The sequence below is a fragment of the Erpetoichthys calabaricus genome, chromosome 18 (genome assembly GCF_900747795.2).
Source record: "Erpetoichthys calabaricus chromosome 18, fErpCal1.3, whole genome shotgun sequence".
Taxonomy (NCBI): domain Eukaryota; kingdom Metazoa; phylum Chordata; class Cladistia; order Polypteriformes; family Polypteridae; genus Erpetoichthys; species Erpetoichthys calabaricus.
Genome location: NC_041411.2, coordinates 83,259,420 through 83,279,440, shown reverse-complemented (window position 1 = coordinate 83,279,440; position 20,021 = coordinate 83,259,420). Strand labels below are relative to the sequence as shown.

Genomic DNA, 20,021 nt, shown 5'->3' with positions numbered 1-20,021 from the left:
AAATATTCTGAACTGGAGAGGAAGGAAATCATAAACCTCTGGTCCAGGTCAACCCAAACAAAGGTCCTTTATATTTATTGTGGCACACAAGTGACTCGTGACCATCCCCACAGCAGTGTTGAGGTAAGGACACCAATACCAGCACTGGAGGAAGAAATGCGGTTACTAATGGATTGTCTCTTTTCACCTTCAGCCCGGAGGGCACAACACACTGACATCACATCCACTTTGATTCCAGAGGCACCGCATCTTCCATCCTGTGGGTTATTTAAAGAATGGGAATCCCGGAAACTATCGTTCAGATCAAACCCAACACTAGAGAACACAGTGCTCTGCTACGACAATTCAAGTGAGAGGAGGCACAGAAGGACACGCGACTTCCTCAACAACATATTGCTGGAACTTTATCCTTGTACCAGTTTTTTGTCTTTGCATTACTGGGGTGCCAGTTGTCCCCCAATCCTTTATTTTCTCCCTGCCATCTGTTTATTTTACATTCAGAATTCAAAAGGTGTTTAAAAAATTGGCAGAAGTAAAAATAGAATTTATGCCTAAAAAGGCAAACATAGCAGCAAACAAATCCAAGCCAGAAACAAACAGCACTTCAGAATTAAAGCAGGGGTCAGGACTGTTATTATGATATTGTTTCTTTAATATTTTAGTGTTTATTTGGAAAATGATAAATGTAATTTTTGTGCTAAAGGCAATCCTTAAAATTATTCAAATATTTGACATCATTTTGTTTCTTGTTGGTGCACAATTTTGGATTAGCTTGTGTATGGTTGCTACCAACGTTTCCTAAGCAGAACAACTGGAGGTCACAACCCATGATGTCACCGTATAGAAGGTATAAATGATGTCACCGTATAGAATGATGTCACCATATAGAAGGTATAAATGATGTCACCGTATAGAATGATGTCACCTAATAGAAGGTATACAGTGGTGTGAAAAACTATTTGCCCCCTTCCTGATTTCTTATTCTTTTGCATGTTTGTCACACAAAATGTTTCTGATCATCAAACACATTTAACCATTAGTCAAATATAACACAAGTAAACACAAAATGCAGTTTTTAAATGATGGTTTTTATTATTTAGGGAGAAAAAAAATCCAAACCTACATGGCCCTGTGTGAAAAAGTAATTGCCCCCTTGTTAAAAAATAACCTAACTGTGGTGTATCACACCTGAGTTCAATTTCCGTAGCCACCCCCAGGCCTGATTACTGCCACACCTGTTTCAATCAAGAAATCACTTAAATAGGAGCTGCCTGACACAGAGAAGTAGACCAAAAGCACCTCAAAAGCTAGACATCATGCCAAGATCCAAAGAAATTCAGGAACAAATGAGAACAGAAGTAATTGAGATCTATCAGTCTGGTAAAGGTTATAAAGCCATTTCTAAAGCTTTGGGACTCCAGCGAACCACAGTGAGAGCCATTATCCACAAATGGCAAAAACATGGAACAGTGGTGAACCTTCCCAGGAGTGGCTGGCCGACCAAAATTACCCCAAGAGCGCAGAGACGACTCATCTGAGAGGTCACAAAAGACCCCAGGACAACGTCTAAAGAACTGCAGGCCTCACTTGCCTCAATTAAGGTCAGTGTTCACGACTCCACCATAAGAAAGAGACTGGGCAAAAACGGCCTGCATGGCAGATTTCCAAGACACAAACCACTGTTAAGCAAAAAGAACATTAGGGCTCGTCTCAATTTTGCTAAGAAACATCTCAATGATTGCCAAGACTTTTGGGAAAATACCTTGTGGACTGATGAGTCAAAAGTTGAACATTTTGGAAGGCAAATGTCCCGTTACATCTGGCGTAAAAGGAACACAGCATTTCAGAAAAAGAACATCATACCAACAGTAAAATATGGTGGTGGTAGTGTGATGGTCTGGGGTTGTTTTGCTGCTTCAGGACCTGGAAGGCTTGCTGTAATAGATGGAACCATGAATTCTACTGTCTACCAAAAAATCCTGAAGGAGAATGTCCGGCCATCTGTTCGTCAACTCAAGCTGAAGCGATCTTGGGTGCTGCAACAGGACAATGACCCAAAACACACCAGCAAATCCACCTCTGAATGGCTGAAGAAAAACAAAATGAAGACTTTGGAGTGGCCTAGTCAAAGTCCTGACCTGAATCCAATTGAGATGCTATGGCATGACCTTAAAAAGGCGGTTCATGCTAGAAAACCCTCAAATAAAGCTGAATTACAACAATTTTGCAAAGATGAGTGGGCCAAAATTCCTCCAGAGCGCTGTAAAAGACTCATTGCAAGTTATCGCAAACGCTTGATTGTAGTTATTGCTGCTAAGGGTGGCCCAACCAGTTATTAGGTTCAGGGGGCAATTACTTTTTCACACAGGGCCATGTAGGTTTGAATTTTTTTTTCTCCCTAAATAATAAAAACCACCATTTACAAACTGCATTTTGTGTTTACTTGTGTTATATTTGACTAATGGTTAAATGTGTTTGATGATCAGAAACATTTTGTGTAACAAACATGCAAAAGAATAAGAAATCAGGAAGGGGGCAAATAGTTTTTCACACCACTGTAAATGATGTCACTGTATAGAATGATGTCACCGTATAGAAGGTATAAATGATGTCACCGTATAGAATGATGTCACCGTATAGAAGGTATAAATGACAGGGGTCATGAACTTCCTAATTGTCTGTGATTGGACAGAAACCTCAAAATGGTGCCAGTGCCCCAATGAGTCTTCTTGGTTTCAGACTTTCTTCTACGGTACTTTGACCGTGTCTCATTTAAGTGATTGTAGCTACAAAGACAGACAAGCAACAGACACGTTTTTAACGTTTGCTCATTTTGTGACTTACTGTTCATCTCCCGATTTATATTTAAAAATATCTCTGCCTTTTCTCTATCAAGGCGTTAAAGAAACCAGAAACCCCAAATACAAAAGAATCACAACAATCTAGAAACGTGAATCTATTAAAGTATTGAAAACTAGCAAGAACGTTTTAAGAATAACCAGGAAAATAGATGTTGTATGAACCAGAAAAACAATCGAAAACTGGGAATTCTCTCAAATTAAAAGTAAAAAAATAAGCAAAAACCTTTACAATAAAATTTAGGGAGCATGAAAACCATCGACAAAAAGGGTCCCGGAATCTGTCAACTCGCATAAGAATTGCTCCCTTTGCTAATCTTTTACATCCACTGTGTCGTTAACCAATGGTTATGACCTGTGAGGACACAACTCTTACAATGCTGGATGTAACCCTAGCAGGCACTGAGGCTCTGATGTAAGAACCTGGAGAAAGACACAGTCGGAACAAACTGCCGTCAAAGCCAGAAAAGCAACCAAGCTGATCATCTAAAATGAAACTGCCAGCCAGACTCATTAAGCAGAACACAGGAGTTCAGTTTGAAATACCGTGAGACAAGAATTTAAAGAGTTTTATCGCACACGATTAGAAGTTTATCCATCAGTCTCAGATGCAGAAGTAATCCTCATGCCAATCTAAATCTGGTCATCCTAAAGACATTATGCACCTCGTGCTTCTCGGAGAATTCCAGGAAGAATCGGCAAGGAAACACTTGACACATAATCTCTAAAATGACGGTACCTGTACCAAATTAAAACTGGGATTGTGGTGAAAGGATGATAAATCTAAACTTTTTAATATTACTCCTAAACAGAATTATATATTTGAATTCTAGGACGCAAAATTTCACTAAATAGACATGTTCCTCATTTAAATATGTCCTGGGAACTGGGAACCCCCCCCAACAACACAACTCTAAACATAACTGAATGATTCTACTCAAAGAACTGATATCAGATTCAGAAGTACGAAGACTCACAAAAAGATGAAGAGTAACGCACAAAAAAAAATAAATGAAAAACCTATCATAAGGGGATCATAACCGAAACTTCAGTACGATTTAAAGCTTCTCCTTTTACACTGCTGGCTCCGCCCATCACTGCATGTTCAGGTGGCCCCGCCTCTCTGGGCTCCACATACAGGAGACAGAGCAGAAAACAAGGAACACTAGGACACAGCACGTTAACATAATACAACATTAACAAATAATTAATAAACAACACCATATTAAACAAATAAAATACATGCCAAACTAAAAAAACTAACATGAAAAGTAATATTTAGACAAGAGTAAAAAGATAATAAAATAATCAAAAACAAACTTGAACTACGGTAACAACCCAGGCTGCACCATAACACACCACCATGGCGCTCTTGGCATGAACGTTTTTGAGGTAGCCTTGAATAAAAAGGCCTCGTGCAATCCTGCAGGCTGTTAAATCAGCCAAATCTGGTATGGTCTGTCATGCCCAGAATGCCACTGTTGATGCCAGGTCATGGCACTCTGACCCTCACCACTGTTTGTTATTTCCATTGCAGGTGCAAATTGAAATCATTCCAGAAAATGATAAAAAGCCTGTGTGCATCCCAGCGACTTACAAATCGGTCATTTTTGACAACATCACGGTGGGAACGCCCATCAACATGTTCAGACTGAGCTGTAAGGACTTCGACTCGGCCAATGAAGAGCTACGCTATGAAATCATCTCAGGTATTGGCCGCAGCCTCTGCTGAATGGGGTTGATTTTTGTCTCCTTTAATCTGCTTGAAGTATCTACATGCAGCTGAGCAGCACCACATGTTTTATTTATTCGGGGTTGATTAAGTAATGTAAGGATGGAATTTGACCAAGCTACTTGCTCTTTCCGTGTGCCCACCAACACACTCGTTTTCTGAGGCCACTTATGCCAATCCAGGATCATAAGGTGTAAAGCAATCCATCCATCCATCATCCAACCTGCTCTATCCTAACTACAGGGTCACGGGGGTCTGCTGGAGCCAATCCCAGCCAACACAGGGCGCAAGGCAGGAAACAAACCCCAGGCAGGACGCTAGTCCACCGCTGGGCACACACACACACCCACACACTAGGGACAATTTAGGATCGTCAATGCACCTAACCTGCATGTCTTTGGACTGTGGGAGAAAACCCACGCAGACACGGGGAGAACATGCAAACTCCATGCAGGGAGGACCCAGGAAGCGAACCCGGGTCTCCTAACTGCGAGGCAGCAGCGCTAACCACTGCACCACTGTGCCACCCAGGTGTAAAGCCATTGTGACAAAAAAAAGCAAAACATCCAGAGGACAGACGCTCCCTACTTGTGTGTTTATGATATCAGTGCTCCATATGCCAGTTGCTCAAGTTAAAATTACATTCTCCATAATGAAAATATTCATCCAGCGCATAATACAAAATAATGTTTATTTATGACAACACCTGTCCCAACCATCTCACAGAAAATGATAGAAAACACTATGTTAACGAAAAAAAAAAAAGTATTCTATGTAAAAAATAAATAATGGGAACTAATGTGTGGAGATTCAAAACCCAAAACAATGCGTGACACGCAGAGATTTTAGAAGAAATCCACAATCTTGGACACCTGGCAGTGCACGACGCAGACCTTTACGCCATTCTGATGATGACGTTCTTTATCAAACACTTGTAGTCATCCTAACATGGCAACTGTATAAACAAATGCACAAAATTCTTGTACTTATAGAAAACAAAATGACAGCATGTGGTAACGAAAATAAGACAAGAAAAAAAAAACAAATCAAAATGAAAGCAAAAATAAAAATTAATGACACAATTGAATTTTCCACAAGACGAAGTCCACATATCAACCAAGAAAATAAGCCAAGGAAAGCATTGGCTTTGAAAAAACAATGGGGCACATAGAGATGCCCTCTGGTATTCTTTACAAGCCTCTCCTGGGATCCCCTGACTAATCGTGCCCTTGATGGACCCCACTCCAGGTGCATGATTCTTGCTCTATTGTTCTCCTCTTCCTCACTCTGCTTTATATTCCAGAGTTTTCCATTTAATTGTTTTTCTGGAAAGTTTAAAATAATCGTGACAGAAGCATCCATCCTTTCAGTTTTGGCTATCTGGATGCTTCTGCGCCTCAAAATCACAATGACTCTCCTCCCTAATCCACAGATAATTTCAAACTTTACTTTGTCTCTACAGGAAATGTGAACAACCATTTTGGCTTTGACCCATCCAGGGGCTCCAGTTCTCCTAAGTTGATTTTAAAGTCCCCTTTCAGTGACGCCGACATGCAGGACTTCTACCACTTGGTGGTCTTCATCATTGACGACAACGTGAAAGTCAGTAAACCGAGGACAGGCTCTGTCTTGCTTGACATTAGCGTGAGGAAAGCTGCAACACCTGCGCCCCCAACAACATCTTACTATGTGAGTAGTCCAATGGAACTGAAAAAAGTTGTGTCATTCCCTTATTCATCTGGACATGTCCTACAAGGCAAAGTCATATTGACGCCATATGTTGACTTACAGAGGGAGCTCACCCTCTGTTTTCATTTTTTGTACACTAAGAAATTTCTTTGGATAAGAGGTACCTGCACCTGAAAGAGGCATTATCTAGTTTAATGACTGTAGACCCCAGTAGCACCACCTCGCACAGCATGGTGGGATGAGCAGCCAGCCCGGACAAAATGGAGAATAGGCAGAAATCGTCTTCATGGTCTCTGATTTTGCCAACATTGTTTTTCCTACAACCAGTGAGTCCAGGTGAGTCCTGTAATGGACCTCCATCGAGGTTTCTGCAGGATGCTGGACAAACCTTTTAAAACACACCTCAACAGTAAGACAAATGCCAAAGGGCTGTGAGTACGATAGTATGCTGGCTAAGGGGGCAGCACCCCAGAGACAGACGACAGCATGTGGTCAATGCCAAAGGGCAGAAGGGGGTTTGAAGGTAAGTGTGTTACCATGAATCACATCCATGGTTTATGTACAATATGATTAAGCACTTCACCCAAGGAACAACATTTGGAAATGGATTAATATTTATTTGCATTTCTGCTTTTGCTGTTGAGAATCTGATGTTACAACTTGATAAATATGATAAATGAGAGGAGACCATTCAGCCCATCAAGCTTGTTTGTTTAGCGAATTGCTAAGCTGTCCCAATAGCTCATCCAGATCCTTGTTAAAGGTTGTCACAATTTCTTCTTCAACTACATGGCCCGGTAATTAATGTTGAAATATCTTTTAATCCTGATCTTTGGTGAATGCACTGTTAAGACAATATGTTCACAGATCTTTCATTTTATGGAATTATTTGCCTGACATGTCATCATCGCTGGTGCTGGTGTTTTAATATGCTGTGCAATGTCGTGTCTCTCCTTCACACCCTCTCATGAACTTTACTGGAAGCTGTCCTCCAACAGCACTGTGGCTACTTCTGTTTTTCACGGCTCCTTCCAATGATCTTTTTCCTGTTGTGTACACATTTATCCCACCAGCTGTGTCTCACAGCACTCATTTGTGCTCAAAAACCAAATCATCTGCTCTCATTTTCCCCAAAACACTGAGCCGATCCAGGCCAGGATCCTTACAAAGGCTAACTGGCAGTCCAATGGATTTAAGCAGAGGAGCAGGTCCAGTAAATGCTGCTTTTGAAGTTCTTCATCATCTCCGTCTCTCCCTTTTCACATACTCCTACACATCCTCTGCACAGTTTCTTAGAATGACTCCACCCCTTTTGACAGCATGTCTCTCTCTCTCTCTCTCTCCCAGTCGCCACCCATTCTTACAGCATGTGTCTCAGGCTCCACCCCTTTTTGACAGCAATTCTTATCCAGGCTCCACCCCTTCTGATAACATCTGTCTCCCAGACTCCACCCCTTCTGACATTGCCTCTCTCTCCCAGGCCCACATGGCCCCACCAGACGTTTCATGCCAAAGTGACACTGCTCTCTATCCAGGATGACAGAGTTCAAGGTGGCAATGGGTCAGACTTTAAGTATCAAATGATATTCCTGCATTGTGACTATTTTTTGTTCTTTTATTGCTGCAGTTCAGACAAAAGTTACATTTTTTTTGAAAGAATTTTTTTCTTAGCAGATTTATGGAGTTAACACTAAATGTTTAAGAGCAATGAAGTGAGCAGGCTGGTCTGGTCATCTTTCTCTCACTTTTATTCTAATCACCTGCTCATCTGTGGTTTCTTCACAGCACCGGAGAGGCCTGACCCTCTTGACCCCCTCTGTTAACTCCTATGAGGACAAGGCGTGGTACGTCCCCCTGCTCCTGACCCTGATGGCCTTGTTTTTTGTGGCGCTGGTTGCTTTTGTGTGCTACCTTGTATGGAGGTCTACGGGTCTCAAAGACAGCTGCTGCCTGAAAGCACCAAAGAGGTAGGTTCAACAACCGAGTTCTGTTCAGCTTTTCTCAGGATATCATCCATTCATCCACCCATTTTCAGAAACCACTTCTGTGACAGGGACCTGGAGGTTATTCAGATTTGAACCAACTCCTGTCAGAATGCCAGTCCATCACAAGACATAGTCATGCACGTGGCAGACACAGTTAGATTCTTCAATCATCTTAACCAGAATGTATCTGGAAGTGAGAGGAAAATGGATGAAAAAGCACCCTGACATGAGGTGAACATGCAACCACCACACAGACGCAGTCAGAACAGACACTTGAATCACGGACCGTGGAGAGCAAGTAAAGCAGAATACCTCTGGCACAAGTGTCCGTCATCCCTCTATTTTCTGAACCCACTAATTCCAATGCAGTGTTGGCCAAAGTTCTTCCCAAACGTAGGAACTAACACACCTTCTAAAAACAAAGAGAATAGCTCCCCCTTGTGGCAACTGTTCAAGTACACTAGCAAGGTCACACAAATGTACACGTCACCAGTGCATCTAATCAGTCAATGTCTGTCATCCTGTAGCGTGTGAAAATGTCTTACGTGCAATCCCAATGGGGGTCTGCCTTTTCAAGATGAACACCGTTGAGGAGAAAGAGAGACATCACAAAATGGGCAGAGAAAAGAACTCAAGGAGAGAGTCCCATAAACAGATTTGATGCGAGTTGAGCTCATTATCTCCTTGATAAAGAGTGGTTCAGGAATCTTGATGGATGGATGGATGGTAATTCCTTGCATTTCATCTCATGCTTTAATGTTCTATTATCTTGTCATCTCAGGCTAATCTGTACCATGATCCACTTTGCTTAAGGTGCTTTGTGATTTTGTTTGCTATAGAAGGCGCTATATGTTAGTTAAACAGAGCTGAACACCATGGAGCACTCACATTTTCTAAATCTAGCTAATGAGAATCCTCACACATAGTGAGATGTTCTGATATGATTTGTTCTCACCGGCCCATTTAACTTTTATGTTCTTCTTTTCCCAATCCAGGATAAAAGTGTTCAGAGAGGGTAAGTGTGATTCCTTATGTTATTCCTTAAACCATTAAAAGTGGGTCCAACTGTCGCAAATAATTCCACTTCAAATGAATGACTCCTGAGAGTGTCATCTGTCAGTCAGTCAGTCAGTCAGTCAGTCATTGTCCAACCCGCTATATCCTAACACAGGGTCATGGAGATCTGCTGGAGCCATTCCCAGCCCTGCTCCAGCAGACCCTCATCACCCTGTGTTAGGATATCACACATATTTCAGTTTAACCAGGCTTGTTTCAAGCTTATTGTCCCTGCTGAGGAGTTCACTCAGAGCAATGGCCACCTCTCTAATGCGCAACCCACTGACTGGCTGCAGGACTCGAACTCAGGCTGTTCTGTAATTGCGAGGCCATGAGTTCATTTCCACAATAATACGTCTGCAGTATGTCTTGTGAAATGGTTTATTATTTAATTCCATGGTCATCTTAACCAAAAACTTAAATAATTTAACCAAGTTCTTGGAGGTGGAAAAAAAAGGATTTCCCACTGTGCCAACCTCTGGTCATATTCTGAAACTGGATACAAATTAATGACAAAGTGGGCGAATTGTCCTGCTAGTTTGCAGCAGATGTGTACAGATAGCTTTACTCACCAAGAAATTAGAAGGCTGAGAATCCGTATACTTTAATGCAGGCTTCAGCAAAAGACATTATACAAAGTATGGAGGATGTATTTTCCAATTACAAATTTAAGGATTAAAAATGTTATAATCGCACTACCCTGGCAAACAAAATGGCTGAGAGAAAACTGAAACTAAAGCACAGCAGGAAGGAAAATTGAGCTGGGTATGTACCAATACAGTATGTGACAGCGAAGGAGGGGAGTAGAGGAAGATCCCAAGAGCAGTCTGACAAATAAGATTATCACTGGCTGATGTGGTGGCACAATCTCAGTGTCATACTGCCATTGTGCAGTCAGAAAAGTCACCTGAGGCGCTGCTCTGGGTCTTCTTTTTATAACATGGCTTGATGCCTGTCATGTCTCAGCCAAGGTTCCTCCACTTGGCTTGGGTTCAGCTTCATGTCTCAGGTCTTTATTTTTGAATCTCTGGTTTATGTTGATTATGTTAATGTTACTATTTTGATGGTGGGTAATATTATTTCTTTTCAATTTTGTGTTAATATATGTATGTAAGCTGCCTGTGTTACATTCCATGTGTTTTCTGGGAGGTCCCCCAAGGGGCGCCACAGCCCCTCAGGAACTGCCCTCCACCCTATAGAGGGTCACCCGCAGTTCCTGGTGGTTCATTCTGAATGTGCTAAGGAGTGGCGAGTTTACTTGTGCTTGTATTTCTGCGATTTATTGGATTTCTAGATTTTCAATCCACTGCTCCCTCTTTTGACGATTCTCTGAATATCTGTATTAGGACTGGTCTGCTTTCCATTGCCTTTGGTGTTGCAGGCAACTCCTTTTTGCCTTTTGTGCTCCTACAAAGTTTAATTCTTACTACAAGCAGTTGTGAAGAGTAAATCCATTTATAAAGACTCTGTGTTTTCCCAATTACTAGCTGGGGTTTGATGGTGACAGGCCCCTCTTAGTGGTCATTACTACGGGCTTTGGGATTTTTAGTTCATGACAATATCTGTTTTTTTTTTCTTCTAATGCAGCTCCAAGGAAGGACAAAATGAAAACCGTGACAGTAAGTAAAATTGAAGACAAAGAAATATTAAGTACCCTTTTATGCGTGCTGTCCACTTGCTGATTAAAGAGATCAGTTTGGGTTATGCGCTACGGAGACCTACATTAAAGTACAGGGCAGGGCAGAAGACGTGCAATTAAATGTCTCAGCAGAAGAACAGTGGGATGAGTACAGCTCATGGTTTAGGCACCTGAGTTGGATTTACACCTGAGGGGTCTGGTATCTACCTGTCTAAGATGGCACCTTTCAGATCCACCTGGATCTCTCTGTCTTACAGTGCCTCCAGAAGGTTAGTCAGGGCCTTCACGTTTTTGACATTTTCTTATGTTGCAGCCTTCTGCTAAAATCATTGGCATTGTCAGAAAATCCCAAAATCCAGGTGTGTGAACCTTGTAGCATCAGATCCAAGAAGACTCCAAGCTGGAACTGATGAAGCACGGAGTATAGGACTACTATACTAATACTTGTATCAGTGGTTTATTTCAGGTTTATATTCTATTGCTAAACTTTCTAAAATCCTATTTTCACTTTGTCATTCTTGGGTATTGAGTGTTGTTTAATGAGGGAAAGAAATGAATTTATGAACGATTCTCACACAAGGCTGCAACATAACAAAATGTGAAAAAACTGAAGGGGTCTGAATAATTTCTGAGGCTGTATATAGTCCATCTATTGATCTTTCTTTTATATAGTAGTCTTGCTGGGCCAGACGTGACTCTCATGGGGACAACCCATTAAATTTTTAATAAATAGTGGCAAAATACTACGCTGCAAAGTCTAAGCCCACAGGACTTCTTCTTAAAACAAAATTCTTCCAGTCCATGAAGTTTAAACTGCGGGGTTTCAGGGACAGAGTAAAATAAACTGAACAAAAGGTGTGACACTGACAGAAAATAAAAAGCTCAAATTACTGTTATAAATTCAGGGGCTCAGCAGCACACAGTAATCGAAGCTTATGAAGCATTGTGTCTGAGGAGACCAGCGGCGCCACTTGGCTCCAAATGTCACAAGTGCCTCAGTCTGCTACAATATCATTCTGTACCTTTGACTGTTGAATCAATTTATGGCATAAAAACATCACATACAGTGTAGATGAGCATTGTGGTCAGCGTGTATGATGTGTGTTAAGACACTGTGGCTCTATTCTGTCAGGCATGTCTGCATTTCCAATCAGACAGCAACGCTAACTTTCTTTAGTTATTCACTGCAATGTTATGGTAGAAATTAACATCTTAATTAAAGAAACAAACTTATCCTCTAACAAGACAAGTCTCTCTATTATAATAAAAAAATCCTGCAATAAGATGAGACTTTTTGGAAGTCCCGCGAGTTGAGACCTTGGCCATGAGATTTTTTCAAGTCCCGCCCTCCTCTCAAACCACGCCCTCTCACGGCCCTCTCACCTCTCATTGGTGTGAATGCTTTTGTCAGACACACTGAGTTCCTGCTCTCTCAGCTCTTATAAATTTTAACGTTTTCCTCACTTTAAGTTCCCAATTAAAGAAGACGTATTGTGTCCAAATCTTATTGAAGAATTTCATCCTGAAGGGTTATCAACAGAAGAAATGAGTACACAGGCAATCCTAGCACCGAGAAACGATGAAGTCAAACGAAATAACGCCAAAAATTGTTGATCGGTTACACGTCAAATTTTTTAAATGCGTATCAATAGACTCTGCTAAGACAGTTGGTGGTGATGGTGCGGAAGATGAAAACATCAACTTACAATATCACAAAGAATATCTACAACTGTTAACACTGTCCGGTCTGCCACCACACGAATTACTGTCAAAAAAAGGATGAATCCAAGCAAGGTAATGTGGTACATCTTCAAGGGATAACATTACACAACAAAGGAGATCTTGTTAGTGTTTTAATACAAATGGCATATCAGTTTCCCATTAGAATAGCTTTTGCAAAGACAATTTACAAATCTCAGAGCCAAAAATTTGAAAAAGTCGTTTTATTTAATAGAGAGAAAGAAACAAAATTCAGTCACGGGCAGTTATACGTTGTGTTGTCACATTGCGATGAAAGCCCAAACACAGAATCAAAATTCAATGCGATATTGACGAAAATTTAATTCAAAAAATTATTTTTCCTGAAGTTTTACAGTAAAAGTGTAAGTTTAAAAAGTATTTGCATGTTAATTTCAAAGCAAAACAGAACGAAATCGTATAACGCAACATGAAACATAATTTACTTTCAAATTATTACGTTTTACTCTTTTTTGCTGTGGTTAATTACTTGCTGTAACGTAAAATAGTTCTAGTACGCATATGTAACAATTCCCATGAAAATAAAAATCTGTTTAAATTGTACATTTGCATCCCCATACGCGAGTGACAGAACCGCAAAGAGGCGAGTGTGTAGCACAGGCACAGGGGTTGGCAAGCGAAGCGAGCAGGGGGCAGAGCCCCCTAGTGTGATTAAAAAAAAAAACCCATTTGAGTCAGTAATGAGGCAGGAGAAAAGCTGTTCATTGCATCATTTATTCTCTTTCAGCACCATGTTGAACATCCTTCACAACTTTCTGTTACAGAATGACCACAGAATAAAAACAGAAGCTCATTCTTATTGATGACTGAATTTACATAACAGTGCTGACTCTGATTGGTTAAAAGTCATGATGCATTCAGCATACAGCACAACCAGCCTAAATACGTCTGTCTCCATTATGTCCTTGTTCCTCAATATCTCTTCATTTAGATTTTACCCTTGAAATCTCTGTGTATGTGACAACTGCCCAGTTTTATTGTTTACAGGACATCTGCGGATCTCTTAATTGTACATTTGGTGTATTACATCAACCTTCTCTTGTCTTGTGTTGTTCATTTAACCGTTATCGGGTTTCCTGATATGCCTGAACAGCTTTCTGACATTTATTAACCCTTTACGCTATTTCTTTAAGATGAATGCTGTTACCCTAAAACTATTTTTCCACAACGTGCAGTTAGAAGGTGGATACTTGTGTAGCCTCAACTGTGCACCTACTGGTGTTGTTAGGCTGATATGTTGTTTTGGGTCTTTTGAGTACTGGAATGTACACCTCCAGTGGCTCTTTGTTATCAGCTCTCTCCACGGCAGTCCTGTTAACGGGGTGTGACACACTGTACAGATCAGGGGTCCCCAACTCCAGCCCTGGAGGGCCCCAGTGGCTGCAGGTTTTCATTCTAACCCTATTCTTATTTAGTGACCTGTTTTTTAATCTTCTTTTGAATGAATTTTCTTTGACTAAATTAGCAGCGGAACAAGAATGAGATGCAAAATGAGCCAAAACATGACCAGCAAACTGTGACCATCATACAGTATCTGAAAATAAAGGTCTCAGGAATGCTGATCTGCTCAGGTCCCCAAAACATTTTAACAGAGCTCTTAGACAAGAGAAAATCAACATTTTTAGAAATGTCTGCTATTGCACAATGAGAGCAGCAACAAGTCATGGAATTAAAGAACGGGTTTAATTAACGACAAGAATTAGAGTCTAATTAAACAACTGGTTGGAGTGAAATTGGTTGGAGTTTGAGGTCCTGACTTACGTGGTCTTCTGTTGGCTCACTCACTAAGGAAAGAAATGAAGCAATTCAGAGGAACAAATCTCAAAAAACAAGTCAATTAAAATTAATTCAGCAGAAATTAATTAGGAGCAAAAACAGTGCACTAAATTAAGAAAAGGGTTAGAAGGAAAACCTGCAGCCACTGCGGCCCTCCAGGACCGGAGTTGGGGACCCCTGGTATATATTATACATCTGGCTTCAGCAAGACTACTTGTATAGTAACTTTCACCATGAACAGACTTAATTTCTCTAAATCGTTTTATACAATGCTGCTGAACAACCATCTTTGACCTACTCAGTTTCTCCTTTGTGGGTCAAAGATCAACATTACTTGTCCAAATGTGTCAGCCACATTTGTAACGGGTGTAGATTTATTTTTGAAAATGTAATTTGAGCATTACTCTTGCAATATTCACTACTCTAAACTGTGTTAGAATTTCCACTACTGCTACCACCACTACTCCTCCCTTTGTGCTGGCGGCCATATGCAGTTTTGCAAACTTCCAAACCGCTTTTAGATGTATGGGATGTGACATTACAGCATCTTATCATCCTTTTATTCATACCTGGAGTAAGAATGTCATGATGTAAGTAGTACTGTAATTGCTCATTTCCTCTTGCAGTTAAAAAATTGAATTGTGCTTCACAAACCGGCCAGATCAGTTGACAGCAGTCTGGCATATTCATTACCAAGTCTGGAGATGGGCAGTAATTGATTAATTCTGTTATTCTTTGGTTTTTAAATTTATCTTTATGTGAGATGTAGGATATCATTTATGCCCACAAAAATATCCATTTATATAGAAGCAAATCTCAGATACTTCTCACTGCACCCAGGCTAGGGCTGTGGACTGGTCACATGCTGTACCCCATTGTGGCATTTCTGGTGCCACATTGCTGACTTACCTTTTTGAATGTGTCCTTTATACACTTATCTGTTTTTTTCAGGAAATAAAGAAATACAACACAGTGTTTGATGGTGAAGCCGTGGACCCAGGTAGGGTTTAAATACACAAAACAGTCCAGTGATGGCCTGGTTAAAACTGCTCAGACAACTGGGTTCAGGTCACTGACCGATCACTGTCTGTGAGATGTCTGCACATATGATCTGTGTGTAGGCAGGTTTTACTGCAGCTCTCGAAATGCCAAAAATGTGTATGTTGGATTATTACAAAGGGCAATGCCCGATAAATTTCAAATCCACTATGAGCTTAAATTACAGTCCTCAAAATGAATGACACATTGAGAATTGCCCATCTGTGCATTTGCAGTTGCACTGAGGCAGAGTTGGAGCAGCCATAACCACATGTGCTTCAAGACAGGTCATCCACCGGAAGTTAAGTGTGTTTGGGCAAGTGCCTGGAAGGATCCTGTCTTGGATCAGCTGACAGGGCTGGGAAAGCAAGTGCAGGTGGCGTGGCCTCTGACCCCACATGAGCCGAGTTGTCAGGAGGACCTCAACTTACAATGAAATATCTTGAATATAAGACATACCCCGCTTTTAAGATGGGAAACACAGGAAAAAAATATACATCTTAAATTGCAATATGGGAGATTAGATTAGATTATATATATTACACACACAGTGGAACCTCAGTTATTGAGCATAATTCACTCCTAAAGGCTGTTCAGAAACTGAATTGTTTGAAAACTGGAACCATTTTCCCCATAAGAATGAATGTAAAATGGATTAATCTGTTCCTGAACCCCAGATGAGTGCTTATTTAAATCTTTATAACAGAACTTCATGCATAAAATCATATACAAAAACAATGAAAATGCATAAAATCTTACACACAAAGTAAACAGAATAAAATATAGATGAAAATGAACTGCACTTTACCTGTACAGAGGACGGTTTTGGTGTTTTGGTAATTAATCTTTTATTGATGTTCAACAAATACAGTAGTAAGAAAAAAGACATTTTTGTAATCAAATTTTGAAAAGAAAACAAACAAACTAAAACAAACCCCCCCATCGGCACCCACACAAAACCCACCCAACCTGTATGGTGAAGAGTTGATGGTGTAAGTGGAAGGAGGTGATGAAGGGGAAGTGGGGAGATGTTACTGTTTGGAAGGGGAGTCCCCTTCAATAGAAACATCAGCTAACTGTCCTTCTGGGATGTTTCTTATATAAAGAACAACAAAACACACAAAAAAAAAAACAAAAATCAAGAAAAGGCACTGTAAATTTGAGCAGGGGTTTGCACCGAGCGGAGACTGCTGGGTGAGTGACACTCTTCCGCCGCACATCTCAGCTTGTGGAGTATGTGTTTTGCCTGTTTGGGGACCGACATTCTGTTTGGAAACTGATACGTTTTTTGTTCGGAAAATTCGTTCGGGAACCAATTTGTTAGAGACAAGAGTCGTTCGACAACCAAGGTTCTACTGTGTGTGTATATGTACTGTATATACATACATATATACATAATATATATATATATATATATATATATATATATATATATATATATATATATATTTGTAGTTGGAGATCCACAAAGGGAGAGAATGAATTGCATATCAAAAAGTAATTTTTATTCCTGAGCTTTCAGCTCCTGCCAGGAGCTGTCATCAGAGGGTAATGATTAGACATACAAGAATCAAAGGCATTGTATAGCAAAATTGGGGGGGGGGGGTAATGAGGTGGGGTTAGGACGGTGTTGGTTGTAGAGTTTTATTTATTATGAGGATGTTTGTCTTCTTAAGTTTGCATATGCTGGGTTCATGTCCAAATGTCTGTTGATGGCATTTTCGTTTGATAGCCAAGATTCAGCCTGCCGGCCTTAAATCTTACTTGTACATTGTCCCAGTTGAATGTATGTCCGGTTGATTTTGTATGTGTATAGATCAGTGATCATGAGTCCATCCTTCTGATGGCGTTTTGATGCTCCTGTATACATGTTGCGATTCTTTTTCACGTTTGTCCTATGTATACCACTGGGCAAGAACTGCATAGAACGCTATAAACTGTGTTTCATATAATAGATAGAGATAGATAGATAGATACTTTATTAATCCCAATGGGAAATTCAATTCAAATAATATAACAAGGAAATACCGTGAATTTAGGATGTACCTAAATTTTAATTTGGAAACCTATGAAAAAAGTGAGTTTTCAACTGGAAGCAATGCATTATTTTATACTGAACCTAAAAGTGATGCATTTCCAAAAATAACTTGAAGTCTGTGCATTGTTATATTGACATGATCCTGAACTTAAAACTGATGTGTTGTTACCAATGACTTAAAACCCTCATTGTGCCAAAATGAATTTAAATGAATTTAAATTTTAATATTGTTATGCTCAACTTAAACTTGATACAATTATATTAAGAATTATTTTGACATTAAAATTGATTCATTATTATACTAAATATTCACACCTTATCAAAAAGAGTTAAAAAAATCAATGCAATTATTCTGAACATTCCTTCAGATCAAAAACCTCTGAATTGCACTATTCAGTTAATAGAAAGTAGTATCACTAAACTTAAAACACTTTATTATAAAGAACGTAGAACTGGTTCATTTCCAGATTTAGCTCAAAACTGATGCATTGTTATACTGAACTTATCCTGAGGTTATAATGGATGTAATAATTACGTATAATAATTGGCATATAATCCAAGCAATATTGTACTGAATTTCACATCAATGCATGAATCTACTGAATTTAAAAGTGACATATTGTTATACCAAAATGAAACTTGATGCATTGTCATACTGATATTATCCTGATCTTAAAATCGATTTATTATACCAAATTTAAATTCACTCCATTATCATGTTGACCTTAAAATTAATGTAATATTAAAAACCAATGAATTCATATTGAGAATAAAGTTCTTCAAACCAGCATGTTATAAGAGTAGACTTGACACTGTTGCTTGTCCTCCTGACACTGCTGCTGTTCTCCACATCATGACGACATGCCGCAGTACTATGGCTTGGTGACCAGAAGCTCCAATACCAGTCAGCGGGTATAACCGGGTAGAAGAGGAGATTGGTTTGCACACAATGGGAGGCTTGTTTTTCAGATTTTTAAATGTTCTGCTGTGGTGCCAGTTTTATATCCTCTGCCCAAATTCACCATAGTAACACATGGCAACTTCACAGAACCAGAGGACTCCACACTGCCATGTTATTAGTAACAACAATGTCCAAAAAAAGGAAAATAAACCAACATATAATATAGAAACATCTACACTTAATCTTGAAAATGCCATATGAAAACTAGTCAGCAGTGATACTGAGCTCCCAAAGTGAGTTTGCCTGTTGGGCCCACATGTTTAGGGATGCCGCTCATTATTACAGATACGACATAATGCAAACACTGCCATGGCTGAGTTTACGGGTGTAAGCCATTCTGATTGTCTGGGACTAAAACCCACTTTGCTTTTAATTATTTTAGTGACTGGAAATAGTTATAAATACAACAGCAGATCAGGCGCAAGAAGGTGGAAGGACCCAATCATTGTCAGGGAAGTGGAAGAAGACGGGCTGTTCAAAGACACTGAGCTCTCCATGGCAGCTTCAGCCGCGGAAAAACACTCAGAACTTCCATCAGTTCTAAAGAAATAAGAAAAAGAAATGTAAAGAAGAATGTGTGTATAAATATATATCAACAGTCAAGGCAGCAGCCAAAATTTAATTAGAAGACATAATGAAGTACTGACAAGGAAGAACGAAGATGTCCAAGCTATCCATGGTATTCATTATTTGGTATTGTGCCTTATGTTGCTACATGTTGTGTTTTTGTTTGCTTTGTGAAGTATTTGATGAGGATGATGATCTCTGGGGGAAAAAAGCACCATTTAAAATAAAGTGTGAATGAATAGTGATATGATTTGTCCATTGACTTTTAGAAATAAAGGACAGAATATATATGGTCACTCCTGCAACTCAGCCACACATATGGTGCATGGTGCTGTAATGAGGACAACAGAGTGGAATGTGCGGGTCAATTTAAACGGCTAACAGCTGCTTAATGATGGAGTAGTAAAGTGTGTTTACTGCCAGTATGGGAGAGGGGAACCTGCTTGGCAACGTGTGTGTATGGAGGTCATTGATGTGTCTATCTAGCAATCTATTATCTAGAACTTTACACAGCAACCTACCCATCTATCTACCAACAGTATGTTCTTACTAGTACTGCAGCAATCTATCTATCTATTGTAACAGATAGCCTGGCCACAGACGGACACAACACCAATGTCCACAACACACGTGTTTATTTACAATACGGTTCCACCAATTCACACACGACTACTCAGTCTTTTCCTCTCTTCGGCCGCCTCCACTCCTCTCTCGCAAGCTCCGTCTTCCTCCTCCCGACTCCGGATCCCCGAATGGAGTGAGGCGGCCCCTTTTATAACACCCCGGATGTGCCCCAGGTGCTCTGAGATGGTCTTCTAGCAGCACTTCCTGGTGTGGTGGAAGTGCTGTCCTCCAGGGCTCTGGAACCATCCAGGCGCCCCCTGGGGTTGGCCACGAACCCCTACAGGGTTGAGCTCCCCAGCT

The 20,021-nt window shown here is 40.2% G+C and overlaps 1 protein-coding gene across 1 annotated transcript in view; it reads left to right on the top strand.

Moving 5' to 3' along the window:
- LOC114668452 (cadherin-related family member 3-like) overlaps nt 1-19,264 on the top strand; it is a 44,453-nt gene extending 25,189 nt beyond the window's left edge. Inside the window, exons 13-19 of the mRNA XM_051921202.1 lie at nt 4,396-4,567; nt 6,053-6,279; nt 8,065-8,246; nt 9,260-9,279; nt 10,908-10,939; nt 15,445-15,493; nt 18,913-19,264. Coding sequence (XP_051777162.1) covers nt 4,396-4,567; nt 6,053-6,279; nt 8,065-8,246; nt 9,260-9,279; nt 10,908-10,939; nt 15,445-15,493; nt 18,913-19,082 — 852 coding nt within the window. The 3' untranslated portion in view covers nt 19,083-19,264. The remainder of the gene's footprint in view (nt 1-4,395; nt 4,568-6,052; nt 6,280-8,064; nt 8,247-9,259; nt 9,280-10,907; nt 10,940-15,444; nt 15,494-18,912) is intronic.
- Nucleotides 19,265-20,021: the final 757 nt, after the last annotated feature.